At 39.4% G+C, this 18659-nt stretch overlaps 1 protein-coding gene across 1 annotated transcript in view; it reads right to left on the bottom strand.

Annotated features, from left to right (window-relative positions):
* LIPC (lipase C, hepatic type) overlaps window positions 1-18659 on the bottom strand; it is a 105565-nt gene that overhangs the window by 50441 nt on the left and 36465 nt on the right. Inside the window, 1 exon segment of the mRNA XM_080396686.1 lies at window positions 15417-15542. Within this exon segment, the coding sequence (XP_080252812.1) occupies window positions 15417-15542 (126 nt within the window).

The following is an 18659-nucleotide window of genomic DNA, read 5'->3' on the forward strand; positions in this document are numbered from 1 at the left end:
GGTACTTTTAAGGATAAAGTCAAAAGGAGCTGACTGACCACTGCAACCGCACAGCAGGATGTGTAGCGTCACACGGAAGGGACCGATGTATATTCTAGGGTCCTTGCTCCCAGCTCTGTCATTTGACATTTGGTTGTATGAAAATGCCTACAGTAAGAGAATGCATTGCTAAATGGAGCTTGTAGCAAAGTTGCAGCCTGTCAGTGACAGACACAAACTTGAATGTAGCTGAGTGACACAGGCAACCCCATGTCTGGATGCTGGCCGTTGTTAGCTTTCAGCTGGTGGGTTGCATGTCCAGCTAATGGAAGAGCTGCTGCCTATCAAGCTGCACTGGCAGGGCCTTGAATTTTTGTATACATAGCAGTGTTTATTTTGTGTTTCTCTCTCTCTGCTTTTCACTTTTGCAAGGAATAGTAGTTGGAGACATGTCTTGCCTGTGTCTTTTAAGGCTTTCCATTGTTTCCAACTTCTTGTCATAGGGAATAGCAGCTTGTTTTTGTCCTAAAGGAGCTAGGCTCCTATGTATTAGGTTCTACAATAAATATTTTACTAGTTTTAGTTTTTATAATACATTACCTTTCGAACCCTGTTACAATTTTGCTTGCTTTTTGTAGAAAATTTATCTCTAGACTAAAGGTCACACTGTAGATTATCTTCTAGACCCAAAATAGCTGATTTTAACACATTTTCTTTCTCCCCTCTTTCAAATAAATCCTACTGCTCTATAGTTTTTTACTAAAGAGAGCTATTGCCAGGCTTCCTTGTTATGGCACTTTGTTAGAAATGTGCCTAACAAAAGTGATGGCTTACAGGGCTTTCATCAGTTCTTAGCCAATTTCACAATTAGGATCAGTATTTTATTTGGAGCTCTGTGATTCAGTTCAGGTCTCTAATTCTGCTCACGGGGCGGGGGGGGGGGGCAGTGCTCACAAGGGGAAAAAATCAGTTTTCAGACAGACTTGTCTTCAAATCCCTACATAAAACACTAACTTAAAAAACCCAGCATTATAAGTGAGTTGGGGTATGCATTATCTGTAACCTGCTAGAAACTTTAAAATATAGCACCACTATAATAAGTAAGGCCAGATGTCTTCGTTTTGTCTTTAAGATTCTGTTTAGATGTTTGTAGAATTTCTTTGTTTTGGAACAGTTTCATCATATCTCTGCTTCTATATATCATTTGGTACATGGATCAGACACAATTTTACCAAAAGCATATTCCCGTGCAATAGACCTGTGTTTCTAAAGAGGAGCTATTTCTGTGATTCTTTCAAAGATGTTAGCAAATTCTGCACCATATTGAGTGCCCTTTGGCTGCAGGTAAAGAATTCAACAGCTTGTGGGAGTGCTAATTAAAGCTAATAATAACTTCAATGACCTGCCTTGGCTTTAAAATGCCTGACAGAAATTACCCTGTCCTTGAAGGGTAGAGATTTTGTTTCTGTGTGTCTGATTAGGGACTCATGCCTTCCTGTTTCTTTGTTTAGTCATCACACACAATTAACTAAGTGCGTGTTTGTGTATGAATGAAAGAGGAGTGGGTGGTGATGGGGAATCTTGAGTAAAAAAGGCAGAGATCTCAAAAATACTACACTAGAATTCCATTATTAGAGGGATTTCTCTTGTAAGCTAAGTAGCCTTGTTAAAACCAGAAATAATAATAGGAAAGCGATTGAAACAGGAATTGGATTATTCATAATTAAACCTTTTCTCTCTAATTTCGGTACTTCTTCCGTGGTTAGTTTGCTGAAATATGTACAGAGGGTCTGGGGGAAATGAAAGCTTTAATTTGAGCAAGTACCCAAAAGGCTCCAAGGTATGAGAGTTTTGTTTTGTCTGGCTAATAGGTTGCTGATGGTGCAGAAAACAATTGTATTTTCAAGGAGATAACCCTAGACCTTTCCAATGCAAATATTAACATTAGCTGGAAAAAAAGAATTGCAATCTTTTATGAGCTGTCATTGGAATGATAAAATAGGGGGTTTTATGACTTCTCTTTCTTTTTCTAAAGTGATTTTTGGAAATCAATCAATTAAATTGGGGTGTGGTGGTGTGGCGTGTATCTAGAATTCTAGTAGGCCCAGGGATTATAAATAAAATCACTATAATCATACACAGAAGGGCAAAGGTTAAATTCTTTTTTCTCCGACAAAAGAATCAATGGAGAATGCTTCACAGCAACTGCTGGTATAACCTCAAAGCTTGAATGATGTAAATGACATCAGAATCTGGCCACTGTAGTCTTTAGGATCTGAGAGGAATTTTTAGAAAAATCAATAAATTATTATGCCTGGGCTGAATGTGAAAAGTGTCTTCCACTGTTTTGTCAGCTCAAATACTGCTATTACTACTGCTTATTCCTTTGTAAACTGTATAATGTTTTAGGTTTTTTCAAATGCTATTATTCTTAAATTAGGTTATGGGGAAAACCAATAAGGTAGACTGCATATTGTTGGGTTTTTTTAATTGAGGATAAAATTTTAAAACAAAAAAATTAAGAAAAGGACTCAATGTTTAGGGTGTTTACTTCCTAAGTAGGCATTTGGCTTCAGTGCTGCCAACAACACTTCAGAGCAACAGTAAGCAGACTTCTTCCCCATCTTGCTGCCACCCAGTCATTCCTGACCTCCTGTAGTCTCCATCATTGTCTCAGTACAGCTGGCTGCTTTATTGCACAGTAAGCAAGCTCAGGGAGCTGATCCAACTAAAAAGTAGGATCACCAGGAAAAAATAGGATTATTTTTCAACTGGATCAGTTGCCAAGCTGTTTTACTGCAAGCAGCTGTACTGGCATGATGGAGGAGCTTATGAAGTACCTGCAACAGTGGCCCGAGGCAAGGGCTGCTTAAGTTGTTAATGTCACTGTGTAATGACCTACACCCTTTCCTTTAGACTTCAAAACAAGCCATCACTGGACACTAGTTAAGTATAAAACACAAAAATCAAGTATTTGAGGCCTTGGTTTTTCCCCCAGAGCCAGACAGATGTGGAATGTCACCCCTTATTAATGAAAGTATTTGATTTTCTGTTAGATTCTTAATTTGGCATAACTCATGTCCTTAGTCTTACTTTGGTTATACTGTTAAAGGGCATTCTAAAAATCAAAGAACAAAGAATATTCACATTAGATCACCTTATTCTGGTCAATGAAGCTTGCCTCAGGAACACAGTTATGGACTGAGGGACTAACTTGCTGCACAGCAAGAAGGAAAATATTGGTTTACTGTGTTTTCCAACTACCCACACCATCCAAGAGTGTACAATTGGAATCAAAGTAGCAATTTCTAGGCAATGTCAGCTCACAGAAAATCCATGGGAAAATCTACTACCAGCTTTAATAAAAATTGATTATACTTAGAGTAATTTCAATCATCATTAATTTTACTTAGGCTAATATCAAAGAATATTTTCATGAAATAAAGGAGTATCTGAAACACACAATCTTCCATCTGGAAATTTTAGGAATCCACAGAGGTCTGTGGTGCAACAGTTAAGTTGTATGGCTGTGTTTACTCTGAAAAACAAAGACACAGGTACTCAGTAGTTGAATTGTTACTTAAAGTAGGTTACTGAGTAACTGTAAAAAAATATTATTTGTTAAAGACCTAAGACTCATTTGTTCAGATAACTCTGGATTTGGTCCAGAATGTGTAAAGAGGAGATCAGAAGCAATTATGTGCTAGGGTTTCAGTGCTAAATGCTGATCGGAAGCATACAGTGTGAGAAGTCCTTCTGAGCTCAGAGTACCTGATCCTTGAATGGATGCAGTGCAGCTCTTGGATGTCTGAGAATTCAGTTCCTTTCTGCACATCAGGATTATCATATTCAAAATATCCAAAGCCAGAAATGGTATTTGTTTGTTGGTTTTGTTTTGGGTTTTTTTGTTAAGCCAGCTTAAGAAGTAACATTGATACTTCATAGATGGAAAGTAACTAATAGCTTAAATATTTCTGGTATGCTCATAAATATCAGCTATTTGATGGTATTCGGAGGAGAGTAACATTTAATTTTAATGAATGGCTCGATACATCTTAAGACCATGTAGGTATCTTCAGTGGAATTCATTGACTAGCACTTAGTCTTCTGTAAAGGTGAAGATTTTTTATGGATGTACACAATCTTCCTAAACAGGACTAGAAAGAAGAGGGCACAGAATCATAAAAGAAAGAAACCAAACAAATCCAAAGCGCAAATCCTATGAATTTGCTAAAATTCAGAGATGGGTTTGGGAGAAGGAATGTGCAAAGATTCCTTTTGGATGAGATAATGTCACACTCCTGGGTTTATTTTTATTCTCTAAACCCCTGCAGTAATTGTGTTCATTTCTGCAACTAAAATTCCAGATAAAAGGATACAGGGTAGTCAGCAGCCCTTTCTATTGCCACTTAATCTGAGCTATGACTTAGGGAGATTAAAATAGTAAGCAGCACAACTGTCTATTTTGGGAGCTGGATCAAAGACTGTAAGTTTGGATCAGTTAATAATCTCCATTACATTCCTTAGAAACACTGACACTACCAAGCCAGAGGTTGCTAAGATGCAGATTCCTTGGCTGAAGTTTCTTAAAAAAGTTATAGTTCCTGGAGGCAAGAGGAGAAGTCTGGAGAAAGACAGATTCTCCCTCGGTCAAGGAGGATCATGTTGGAGATCACTTAAACTTGACACCCACAAATCCATGGGCCCTAATAGGTTGCACCACTGAGTGCTGAGGGAGCTGGCAGATGTTATTGCTAAGCCACTCTCCATCATCTTTGAAAGGTCGTGGAGAATGGCAGAGGTGCCCGAGGACTGGGGGAAAGCCAGTGTCACTCCAGTCTTCAAAAAGGGCAAGAAGGAGGACCCGGGAAACTACAGGCCAGTCAGCCTCACCTCCATCTCTGGAACAGCTCATCCCAGAGGTCATCTCAAAGCATGTGGAGGAAAAGGAGGTTATCAGGAGTAGTCAACACGGATTCACCAAGAGGAAATCATGCCTGACCAGCCTGATAGCCTCCTGTGACGGAATGGCTGGCTGGGTTGATGAGGGGAGAGCGGTGGCTGTTGTCTACGTTGACCTCAGCAAGGCTTTTGGCACTGTCTCCCACAACACGCTCACAGGTAAGCTCGGCAGCGCGGGTTAGAGGAGCGGGCAGTGAGGTGGGCTGAGAACTGGCTGAACGGCAGAGCTCGGGGGGCTGTGACCAGCGGCGCAGGGTCGCGCCGGAGGCCTGTGGCCAGCAGTGTCCCCAGGGGTCAGTGCTGGGCCCAGCCTTGTTCAACTCCTTCACCAGTGACCTGGGTGGAGGGGCAGAGCGCGCCCTCAGCACCTTTGCTGGTGACACCAAACGGGGAGGAGCGGCTGCCCCCCCAGAGGCTGCGCTGCCCTTCAGCGAGACCTGGGCAGGCTGGAGAGCTGGCGGAGAGGGACACGGGGAAGTGCCACCAAGGCCAGTGTAGGGTCCTGCCCAGGGAGGGACAGCCCCACGCAGCAGCACAGGCTGGGGCTGCCCTGTTGGGGGGCAGCTCTGTGGGGAAGGGACTGGGCTGCTGGGGGACAGCAGGCTGCCCACGAGCCAGCAGCGTGCCCCGGTGGCCAAGGGGCCAGCAGTGCCCCGGGGTGCACGAGGAGGAGCGTGGCCGGCAGGTGGGGGGAGGTGACCCTCCCCTCTGCTCTGCCCTGGTGAGGCCCCAGCTGGAGCCGTGCCCACTGCTGGGCTCCCCGGTTCCAGACAAGGAACTATGGGAGAGGGTCCAGTGAGGGGCTACAGAGATGGTGAGGGGACTGAAGCGTCTCCCTGATGACAAAAGGCTGGGAGAGCCGGGGCTGCCCGGCCTGGCGAGGAGAAGGCTGAGAGGGATCTTCTCCACGCACACAAACACCTGACAGGGGTGTCAGGGGGACGGGGCCAGGCTCTTGGCTGTGGTGCCCAGCGACAGGGCAGGGGGCAGCGGGCACAAACTGGGACACAGGCAGCTCCAGCTGGGTGTGAGGAAGAACTTCCTTCCCTGGAGGGTGGCAGAGCCCTGGCACAGGCTGCCAGAGGGGCTGTGGAGTCTCCTTCCCTGGAGACATCTAAACCCCACCTGAATGTTACTGTGCAACCTCCTCTAGCATGCATTCTGTGTATATTTGAAATGTTATTTATTGGCCAGAAGAATGCTTTCAGTTTTTCTTTTTTCTGTACTGACCTTGGTGTATACCAGAAAGCACATTTAGGTACTGGAACCAGTGGGAATACTGTCTTTTCGGTGAAGGTAGTGCCCAGATGCTCTCACTTTTTTTATGGCAGAGTACGGTAGTATCCAAGTGAGCTTGGGGATAACGAAGTACTTACTACCCAGTATGAGTAAAGGTGACAGAATTGCAATTGTAGTAGTCAATAAAACACATAACAGCAATTTAATCACTGCAGACTGACTTTTTTTTTTTTTTTTTAGGAGCCTTTATAGAGCCTTATTGAGCAAGCTTTATAGACAAAGATTTCTGATATAAACACCTCATTTTAGTATCTCAGGCTTCATGACTCTTTGATGTTATCTACTAAGAAAGCAATGATCTATTATGTTTCTTACAAAAACCTGTTCCCAATTAAAAGAACAAGCTTTAATTTCTATTCCCAGGTAAGCAGAAGTTAAGCATGATGGATATAGAGCACAGTAGTTTTTTCGATGATGTGCCAGCTGGCCTTCTGTGTAGTTTCTAGCACTACAGAGGTCTAGTCACTAATGCTTTATGCTGGTAGCTGAGTTTTTTATACCAGTGTTCTAAGTTCCCTTTTTTCTTCCAAGTCTAGACTCTAACTTTACAACCTGCCTTGCTCATTTCTGTACTAACAGGAGAACAGACCAGAGAATTAACTGTAATCTAGTCAGCTGCCTCTGTTTGCTCTGTACTTTGGAGAGAGGAACACATCCTGTCCATTAAACTCTCTACTGCTTCTTGAAAAACTGTTTTGAGGTTGCTTTCAAGTGTCAGAGAAAACTCCGTTTTTCTCCTGGTTGCAGTCGGTCCTTAACCTGAACAGATTTGGGGAATCCTGCACAGATTTATTCTGTGAAAGTCTTGTGAAAGATGGTGAACCTCTGCTCTAGGTCATGCTACATCCAGCTTACTCTCATTTGCATAAACTCATGAAATGCAATTAGGGCTGTCAAGTTTCCTTGTAGTTTAGTTCAGTACTGTTGTGGAGGTGGTAATCTATATGTTATCATAGACATAAGCTATTTTAGTCAAGATCAATTACGAAATTGTACAGATGTTTGAAAGGTCTGAAAACTGCTAACTCCGAGTTGCAGAAGAGTGATACTGCAGCATTAATAGGGACTGGAGTCTAGGGTTAGGTATTAAAAAAGAATTTAAGTAGCTACTAATGGCTTGATTCAATACCTGTAGAAGGCTTTTGGGATTCTTGCATGGCATAATTCAGTAAGAAAGATGTGTAGTTTACAAATGATACATCTGGCGCAGTAAGTTGGAGGTCAAACCTTTTCCACGTGCCCTAAAAAAATTGCTAATTCATATTGTTATTTCTTCCTGATGGTTCAGGCACTGAAAGCAATGCACTGCTTCGGTAACAGTAATCAATTACATGAAAGCTACTGCATTTCTGACTTTCTGAAAATAATGATAACAATTTTACATAGCATCCATCATTCTTAAAAGTGATGAAACTTTTAAAAACCTTGGAAGGTTGTAAACTCTGGGGTGAAAATGTTGCCTAAATAACACCATTGAAAATGCTTTGTTTAGAGTGAATAAAAATTGACCAAACAATTCCCCCTTAAAAAAAAGATCGGTTTCTCCCATTTCCTTTCCCTTCCCATTGCCAGTGCCTGAAGAGGAAACCTTGAAGGCATTGGCTCTGTCATCTTAAGTTAAAAGTTTAAGTGACATAAATATGAAAACTAGCAATTCTACTTCGCCACAACACAGAAAATAATCAAATGGAAATATAACTAATAAAAATACTACCCTCTTAAATAGTAAGTATAATTTCTTAACATGTTTTTTGTCTGAAAGCCTATAAAATTTAGTTACTACTATTTTTATTACAACTCATGAAATTCTAATCAGGTGTGTTCTGGACAGGTTTTAGTCTGAAGTCATGACAATTGCTTGGACAATAAATTAATTAAACAATTAATTACCTGGTAAATAAATCAAAATACATTTTGTTAGGTTTTGAGTATAGGTTTTTTTATTAGTATAACTAAAGAACACACACACAGCCTTCCCACCCCAACTCGACAGAATCCCTAATTTGAGTAGCTTTTGGAAGTGCAGATTGGCAAACATGCAGTTAAACCCTAACTGGTGTCTTCCAGCATCCCTTATGACACTGTTGCTGAAAGGGAGAAGAGTGGTGCTTGAAAGACTGACTAGAATCCCTCAGTCAGGTACTCCAGATTGTTTCAGTCTGAGATGCATAAAGTAGAGCCACAAGTGATTTAATATACACAAGATTTTAAAATGAAAAATTTAATTTCAGCAGTATTTCAATATATTTGTTGACAAAGTTAGCATTAAGATGTGGGATAACATGCTAATGTAGCAGAATTCTGTGGGAGTTTGTTAACTCCAGGGGCAAAGCAAGATCAAACGTGTATGGTTTACTTTTTGTCCTTGGATTTGCTCTGTCATCATCTCCCCTGTGGTTCAGTATTCCTCTCTAAGTAGTCTCCATCAGTTTCACTTAGGGAGTAAACCAGTATGCAAAATTAGAAAGTGGTATTTGGATCAAATATTTAAAAATAGCAGAAATTTTGAGGGTTTCTCTAAAAAAATTGATCTTTCAGGTGGGACATGCTGGTTTTATTTCAGAGAACGGTATGTGTTTAAATACCTTCTCCACTCATATTCAATATTTCTAGATAATTTTTTTTTTGTCATTTTCTTTCTCTGATTTACCTGACAGCTATTTGTTGCACTTGGTGCAACACCATGAAGTCTGGAGGCCAAGTAGGAGCCCAAATATAAGCAGTAATGCTGATAAAAAGATTCATATGGATTTCACTGGACTGGGCAAGCAAATTGCAGAGGGCAGAAGAATGTCTGAGTATTTTTAAGCAAACTCCTTTTTCCACAACCATGAAACAACCATGTTGTATTAGAAGCATTTCAGCACCAGCAAAAACTTTCATTGGCTAATTATAATGGGTATGCGTAAGGAACTGCAATCCTGTGCCTTCAATGCTTCCTAAGGGTATCAGCATTTGTAACAGTTTTTTTTTTAAATTAAAAGGAACAAGCGAGAAAAATATCATAGTAATATAATTTAAAAATTGATGCATTGTTCTAGAAGAAAGGGTACAAAATGTGAGAGTGATAATTTTTTTACTTGGAACATAGACATTAAATTTATTATTTTTTCAAGTATTGTAATTCACATTTGGCCTTTTGCCAAAGCAGTGAACTTTATCACCCAGTCTTGGCATGTGCAGATAGATGGCCCCTTCTGTCCCTTTTGCCAGTTATTGGTTATGTTGCCAGGAAATCTTAATCATGCTGCTTGGAAGTGGCTGCTGGCCCATCCACCTGCTGCCAAGCTATTCCACTGTATTAAGAGTCCGGCTTAGCTTCAGCAATCAGTCTCTTAACTCTAACTACCATATAGGAAAAAAAGGTCACTGTGCTAAGGCCACCCTAGGGGACCATATGGTGTTATGAGCTACATCATCAATATTGCACTGCTGTTGATGCAACCCTCTTACTAACCCTGAAGCTCCACATGGATTAGGTGTAACTGTTTTCCAAAATGAAGTGTGCAACATAAACCTAGAGTGAACCACAAAATAAGCAGAAAAGAAAAATGTTCTCTTTAATAATGAATGTTTTTATTGGTAGTTACTTTCCATTAAAACTAAATATATATAAAAAACCCCCTATAACCTTGAGAGAAAAAGGAAGAAAATGAGTTAAGCAATTAGACTGCACTCTGCCACATTATCAAGAAATGTTCTCTATGTTCAAGTTTCTCAAGTGTCATATGAGTTCAACCACTATCGAACCAATAGTAGTCAGAAGAATGTAATGCCAAAGTCAAGTGAATTACAATCCTCTGGTGAATTTAAGCTCCTCATTAAGATGTTCAGTCACTTGCGTTAGTAGGAATACTGAAACTTGTTTCATAGGATAGTTCCTTTGTCGATCGAGTTCCCATTATTGTCTCTTTTCATGGGAGAAAGCAAAGGGTCTTCAAATAGACTACAGTTATATTTTGGACTCTGGTGAAAATTTATGTCTGAAATTGTATTTGTAGATTTTTTTAAGGTGCTGAAATGAAGAATAACTGTTTTAGATGGTAGAAATGTTGGTAGAATTCTAAAATATCTGAGAAAATTGCAAATGGTGTGTACATATACGATATTTCTGAAATACAGCCACTCAGAAAATGGCAGCAAATACATTTGTAGAACATTTCCTAATAGTAGCATAACATAGATCATTAGTTGTAACTGGTTAGTACCCTCACATCAGAACTCCCAGCTTCCAGGATTTCTTGGACCAATATTTTGGTATGTCATAAAATTTAGCTCCTGAATCCCTGTTTAAATGATCTAACTAGAAGTGACCTGAATTTCAAGGTCAGGGGTGATGCATAAACTCCATTGAAGTAAATTAGAAATATTAATGGTTTTTAGTCTTGTTTCCATTGGCTGTAATCATGATATATTTGTGCATATGAAGAAAGGGGAGAGAAAAATAGTATATTTTTGAGCCAATTTAAATCCAACTTTATATAGAGAAAGAGGTATCAAATACTAAATTCCTACATGTTTTCTGAAAATCAACAGCTGGATAGAGAAGAGAGACCCTTGTAGCAACGCATTTGCTGTTGCATTAAGATAGGTTTCAAGTAAATATTTAATTCTAGTGTGTTGCTTATCCATTGAGCTTAGCTGTTAGGTTGCACTGTGGCTGTCATTACAACCAGCTGTTCATCAGACAGGGAAACTCGGAGAGGACCAGCTTGTGCCCGAGTTCAACTCATGCAGGCATTGAGGATGCAATTAGCTCAAACCATTTTCTCCCTGGAATTTGGTCTTGTTTGAGCACTGATACCAAACACAGGAGAGTAGTAACTTAGCACTTGGTGCAGTGAGCAGCCCTGGGCCGGTCACTATCTGGTCTGTGAGCCTGTCTGCACTAGCTAGTCAAGACACAAGCATACCCCTGATCCAGTCACATGTACACAGAGCAAGGCAGAAAATGCTAGGTGACAGGCATGAGGAGGTGACAGTAGTGTAGGGCTGAGGAGAGAGACCATGAAGCGGATCTCAGACTGAGGAGGGTCCTAGTGACGTTTATGTCACTACATGAGGAAGCTAGTGTGCTGGGACACCATGGGTACCATGGGGGGCAATAAATCATGGGGTAATTCAGGAGTATAGGAATGCTGTAGAGATGGGGAAAGGAACTGAAAACCTTGGAGCAGGAACGTAATGGAAGCACAGCTGGAGTTTAGGATATGAGGAGTTTAGGATACGTAGGATCTAATTGACTGGGGACAAAACTTAGTTCTGCTGCTCATGGAACTGCTCATCTGAAATTCAGCCACCCATCAAACCATGGTGTGTAAGTAGCGCAAAACTTATGAGATACTTAATTTGTCTACCTGAAGACAGTGGAAGGTTGAGCGTGTTCAAGCTGAGTTTGAACTTCTAGTTGGACAGTTTAGCAAGGAGTTTCGATAGGAGGAACAGATTACTGTGCCATTCTGTCCCATGAAAGGAATTGAGTTTGCTATCTTAGCTTTGTGTCTCTGCTGGAAAATTATAATTTTCTCTCAAACTAGAAGTATGACTGGGTTACTAGTATCCTGTGATTTTGCCAGCTTTGGTCTGTTTTCTTCTGTCATTTAGTATAAACCCAAATCACACAGAATTAATGGAAGATTAAGGCACAGATTACTATTACACTGAATATGCTTCAAGGAATTAAAAGGAAGGTCTTCTCTACATTTTTAATATTTGTTGTTGACTTTAAAGAAATGTCAGAAAGTAAAAGTGATATTCACCTTCAATGTCAAAGGTAACCATTTCATCATCTTAGCAGACTAGTTCTTTATCTCTACAGTTAATGGCTTTTGAATCTAATATTTTTCTTGCATTTCTAATAGTTCTTCAGCTTTAAGTAGAAATTATTTTTGTGGTTTTTCAGATCTGATACAGTATACTCCATGTACACTGCATTTTATTGAGGAATTTTATCTAGGCTTTAGAGGATTTGATATACCATCTTTTACATCTCTTTAATACGATTGGGGAATAAAGTAAACATAACAGCTATTCAAATTTCTGTATAATTCATTCCCATGGTCTATGTTATAATCTTAAGGTGTTAGCCCTGTAATACTTAAAACATAACAGAATTGGACGACAACTAAGATGTTACCTTCTCTTTTGGGAGAAAAAGTCGTCCAGCTGAACTGCCAGCTGTGAGACCGTCAAGTAAAAAGTGCTAGCTCAACATGATTTTTCATGTCAACAACGGTATAATTCTGCTCTACACCATGAAGTGGAATAATGGAATATATTCCCACCTAGTTTTATGTTTTCAGGAGAAGAATCAAAATAAATAAGAGCTTATGTTGAAATATTTTTTGCATGCTTTTAGAAAGAATCATCTTGGCTAAACTTCAGGGATGTTATTTTAGGTGCTTATTTCTGGTCTTTTTCCGGGATGCTGCTTTTAGATAATGAACTTTTGCCAAAAAATGCCAAACTTACTTCCTGCCATATAAATATACAAGAAAACCATGGCATTTAAGAAACACTCTGTGGCTTTTTAAGAATAACCTCAGTGTGTGTTTTAAATGCAATGTTGTGTTTACTTGGTTATGCAGTCCATCCTACTCTACATAATTAGTATAAAATAACATATAATATGTATGTCTGTATGTATGTATGGTATGTACATAACTTGATCAAAAAGATTTGCATACACCTATCTACAGCGATTTACCTGCTGCAGTCTAATTCCTATAAATTCTTCTTTTACAATGTAATTTCTTGTATTGTGTAGGTGGATAGAATGATACAGAGAAAATTGAAGCATGGAGTTGTTTATTTGCTGGGTACAAACAAAGAAGAAGGGTTTTTACACAGTGATTGTTCTTTTATAGGATGATTCCCTTCCAGGCAACTGCTTCTGCTAAAATTATCTGCCAGACACTCAACTTTGAGAAGGCTTTGTAGCTCCTTATACTGTTCACTGTTGCAGTTCCTGCTAAAGCAAGAACAAGCAAGCTCCAACATAGAAGGATATTCAGTCAAAATATATACCATGTTCACTGAAAGCTATTTCCACTTGACAGCATTAAAAAGGCTTCTCATGTAGGGCTAAAATCTTCACAGCCCTCCCTTAGTGAGGATTAATGCTTTATTTGCCATTTGCATATGCCGTTATGGCAAATGGATTTGCCTCTCTGAGAAGTAAAATGAAGAAAAAGACTCCTTGAGGTTAGTGGGTATGGGTAACATGCTGGAGCCGATTTTGTGCAAAGGCAGAGCTATCTGAGCTACACTGTTGAATCAAATGGTAACAGAAATAAGGCAAAGTTTCACGAGCGTGAGTTGCATTATCTTCTGGACAAAGCTGGTGCATCGGAGGTTGGGCTGGGGAAAAACAAGGGAGTGAAAGGTGCTGAAGTGTACATTAACCTAAATGAACAGTTGGAATTAGAGTTGTACTGGTTTAAATCTGGCAGGAGATGAGGGTCCGAGTTCAACATAATGGAATATCAGTGCCTTTAACCTTGCTAACTACTCTCTGTAGCAGCTCTAGTTAGGCTGTGGGTAGCCTCTAGAAGAAAACACAGTAGATTTTTTTTGCATTTTTAGAAATGAACCTGCTCTGTTTCTCAAACCAATCTCTTACTTCAGCACACTAAGAACTAGGTGTACCTGCTAGCACTAGTATGACATATGATCCGCCTTTTCTGGCCTACAAGCAAGGTTTCAAGCTGCAGAAACAATAAGCAAACAAGTGAAGTCCATTGACATGGGAATACTAGGTCATGAGGGGAAAGGGGGATGGAGAGAGTGAAGTGAATGACCTTGCTATAAATGGTGCCACAGATGGGGGGCAGGGGAACGCTGAGCTGGCCCGAGGCGAGACCTGTGGCTGTAAAAGAATGGGAGTGCAGTGATTTGCTCTCTCTGCCTTGCGTTTCTATCTAAGGTGAGCTAAGCTTTAAGCATGCAGTGGAGCCTGAATACATCTGGGCAAAGATGATGCGAGAAGCCTCAAACTAAAGTTAGTGTTCTCATCTTTTTATTCTCTCCAAAATACAGAATTTGATCAAGGTTTCTACATAGCTTGCTAAGGTTCAGCGACTGTTAAGGATGTGCAGGCCTTGCTGCCTGCTAAGCCAAGCCAAGTTATGGCATTAATTGAGACTTACAGTTCTCATTGCATTTTAATTCAAGGACTTTTACATCATTCAAAATGAAACCCAAGGGGAAGTTTAATGTGTAGAATCAAAGAAATCTGGTTCCACCTCCTGTAGATTGAAATCACTGTGCCTATTACATATATTTTTATAGCAAATGGTTTCTAAAACTGTTAATACAAATTAACATAAAGGCAAAACACGCTACTGAAAGAGGCCATACTTCTGTGAATGTGCATATCTTGCTTTATTTCCAACTAAGAAGAAAGCTACATTTATCCCCTCCAGACTCAAAGTATTAGAAATGCAGTTAGATAAAGAAGGAAAACTAAAGCTTGCTATGTATGATGCAAACAAGGAAGAAAACCGTGGAATCCTCTTTGTCAATCACGTTAGAGAGGTTTCATTAAATGCATTTGAGATGCACTGTCATACTCGAGTCGCATAGATAGTGACATAATGTGCAGTGTCACAAATGCATAGAAAATGCTTGTACAACCATGTAAATGATAAAAATCCTCCACAGTACTTCTCTACAAAACATACTGCAGATGTATCTCTCTCACTCAAAGATATTCATCACACTTGAGGTGAAAGGCAGCCTACATTATGTAACTCAGAAAATGAAAGCTTAAACACTGTCAGATAGCTAGAAATTTTCATTCATAGTAGGAGACTGAATCTATTTTATAGAACCAAGCCCAAGAATATTATAGCTGATATCAGTTCAGTGTGTATTTTCAAACTAATGCATTTTTAAATTAGCTTCAGCAGAAGTTTTGTTAAAGGTCAGATTATCTTAAGTCTGTAGTCTCAGAATGTATAGATTTCCCCTGAAAAATGTTTGTTATAATTGCAAACTACTACACTTTCCAGTAAACACAGACAGTTTTAAATGCCATATTTTAAGGGAACATAACACTCAAAAAAACCCCAAACCCCAACATGTTGGTGACCAGACAGTCAATACTACTGAATTTTTATAGCATTAACATTTCAAAAACAGTTTGTGATCATTCTTTATGTTTGATAGGATCTTACCTTTTTTCTTTCCTCCATATGTATTTGCTGGGGTGATGATACAAGAAAGCAACAAAAATGAGAGAAGTTGCAGACTTTTCATTTCTTCTTTCTCTGAATGAGAGTTGGGGGATGCACTGCTAAATTCTGCCAAGAGATGGGAAAAGGAGAGAATTATCAGTGCCTTGCAAGTAATTATTTACCTGTTAATCATTAACCTTGAATTCTCCTCTCCACTGATTGCTCCAGCCTTTCCTTTTATGGAAGTGAAAATGGAATCTGCCTCTTTCAGACCTCTTCTTTTTTATGTTACGCCATTTGTGGCAGAAATAATTTGGATCTGGTCCTCCTACCTTTCTCAACAGTTCTTGGTTCTGAACACAGTGGACTTCAGGACATTTGTGCTCTGATTCAGGCTAAAGGCCATGGGTAGCCAGCTTGAATTTTGTTGGTCAACAGCTCAGTCTGAACACATTGCAAAACAACTGTAAGAGCTGAAGGTTAATCTAAATATTTCATTAACATAAACAAATTTCAATAAGGGAGACATCAAAATTCTATCTATAATAAACACTTACCTTATTACAGTGATAAAATTGGTACCTGGTTTTGGATAATCACAAAATGTTTCCTTTCAAATTAAGTGAATGCTTTTTATCGCATAAGAAATTTACTAATGAAGCATAATTAACATCTCTCTCCACTTTCAGTAAAACAATCATAGGGAAGCATATGTAGTAAATGTAGGATTAATTTCAGAGAAAAAGTTACTGCTAATGGGGTATGTTTTATATTGGAAATCAAGGCAGAATTTTAATTGTAGCAGTGGATGCAAATGCCACAAGGAATAGGTGTGTACTGCAAAGGGTGACAGGGCAAAAGATACTCTTAGAGATGCAGCGAGTATTACCACTAAGTGGGATCTCACACATGGACAGGACAAAATCCTGTCCTCTGGGTCTTGTCATCATCAGTCTGGAGCATCACAGTTTTCCTACATCAGTCAATGTTCTTGAGCCATAGTGTAGCTCATTTTAAAGGAACTAAATGCCAATAATGATGTAGCCATGGCAGCACAGGCCTTAGCATGGGCTGCAAATCAATCTGCATTTCCACTAATCATTGGATTGCCAGCTTGGGTTAATGTCAACCTCCATTGCTACCTGTATAGCTGAGCTAGTATATAATTAGCCAGATAGGTCTAGACTAAACTCACTTGTATGCTTTAACAGCATTGAAGAATTTTCCTTAGAAATAGTTCTGGAACAGTAAACTTTCTGCCAGGTTCTGAATTATTAAGAAGCCCTCATGCTCAAGAGAGGCTGATAGTGTTGCTGTTAGTAATGGCAAATAAAGACAATATTTTAAGAATTCTAGAATTATGTGTGTCAGACTAAACAACTCAAATAGAGCTGGTAAACTTGAAAAAGTATGCTTTGAGTATTCAGTGATCCCTAGATTTCTTTATGAAGCCTCTTGTTATAATTACTATATCTAGAGTGTGTGAAATGATAGCCATGCCATCCCAGCCTGAGGAATTTGTCATTGTTCTATTGTTTTTATAATTAAGAACTATTTTAAAGTGTCCCAGCTGAAATATTTTTCTCTCTTTTAGAAGACAGTATCATAGGACCCGTATGCCATAGAAGAAGTGGTATGTTAGACTAAAAGATAAAGTGTTCTTAGCAGGGAAACTGCTGTCACGTTTGATGCATGGTTTTGGCATACAGGAGCATGCTTTGTGGAGAGCGGCTCATGGTGCTGGATGTTGCAGGAATAAAGGAGAAAAATACAGATCACTTCCTTTCCCTGCTCACTCCAAAGAGCTTTGAGTCTAGGATACAGCAGGCAGCTAGAAAACTCTACAAGCGATCTCTAAGGTCATACCAGTCACCACAGTTGGCTATGATCTTGGCACACCAACATCTAAAGATTTGCCAAGACTGATTGACCAGTGTGTGTGAAAGTATATTGATAAAGAGGGAATAACAGAAAATGAGGTGATGTGATCAAAATGGCTGGCTGATAAGTACTCTCTACAGCAGTATTTTCAATGGATGTGAGCAAGAAAAGGATTTGCAGTAATTGAGACAGGAGATAGAACTTGGAAAAGAATTTAGGCTGTGATGGTGGGCAGGAAATGCTGTATTTTAGCAAAGTTAATATTAGTGGAAATTATTGTTGTGATTTAGCACAGCCTTGCAGTGAACTTAGAAAACCGTAAGTGGAAGATGATGTGAAGATTACAGAACTGACTGACAGGTTGAATGGTGAGTAATCAAGAAAGCAGAGAGCATTTAGGGGAGAGAGACTATAAGCTTTATTTTCTGCAGACAAGAATTGTTCTGGAACAGGGTGGTAGATATGTCAGGTATAGAACAGGCTGTTTGATCTTTGTGAGGAGACTGCCTGGAAATAAAGACTATAGGGATCAGTCTTTCGATTTACTTCTCACTAGAGAACCCATGTAGAAAACCAGAACGGCATTGTGAGTGTCTTATGAAGAACTGCTTAAAGTGGTAAGAGGAAAACTGGGAAAAGGAGTTGCAAAAGGAGGAAGAACCTGCCTTCCTCCCTGCTGTCTGCATCACTTCATTGGACAATCCTGTGTCAGTCATTTTGTCTTTTCAGTGCAGACTGAATATTAGCAATAATTGTGGAAGAGCTAAGCAGTGTTGTGGGAATAATTGTACAGCAGTTGAATGAGAGATTCCACAGTGCGTATTCAAGTTGAGTTTATGTAGCACAAAATTGCATGCTATGGCACATTAGTCCACAGACAGCAGATGTGATTGTGTTCTGCTCCCTATGGCCTCTATAGCATTGTCACACAATGTGTTTTCAGAGTGTGGGTTGTTTGTTTGTTTTTTCCCTAGGTCTCTTCTCCATTTGATTTACATGAGTAATTCTGATACCTTTATTATCTACTCATAAAGAAAAGAATGGGTCTCCTGTAACGTGATGAACATTAGAGGTAGAAGACTCCTGATAAATTATTTTCCTGTGAGTTTAAATATTGAAGTCATAACCTTTGCCATCTTCAACATGTTTATTGGGTCACTTGGTGAAGTTACCTATTTGCTTGAGCTGTTCTATCTCAGCTTAGTTAATTGTCATGTTTGTGTAGCATATATAATATTCTATGAATATACAACCTAAACTGTTTTAGGAATTAGTTCCTTATATAAAAAATATAACAAGAAAGAGTCTTTGGTACATTATGAGAATAGAAAATATGGAAACAGGTATTTGTCAGAAGGGACT

This window comes from Falco punctatus (assembly GCF_963210335.1).
Source record: "Falco punctatus genome assembly, chromosome: 7".
Taxonomy (NCBI): domain Eukaryota; kingdom Metazoa; phylum Chordata; class Aves; order Falconiformes; family Falconidae; genus Falco; species Falco punctatus.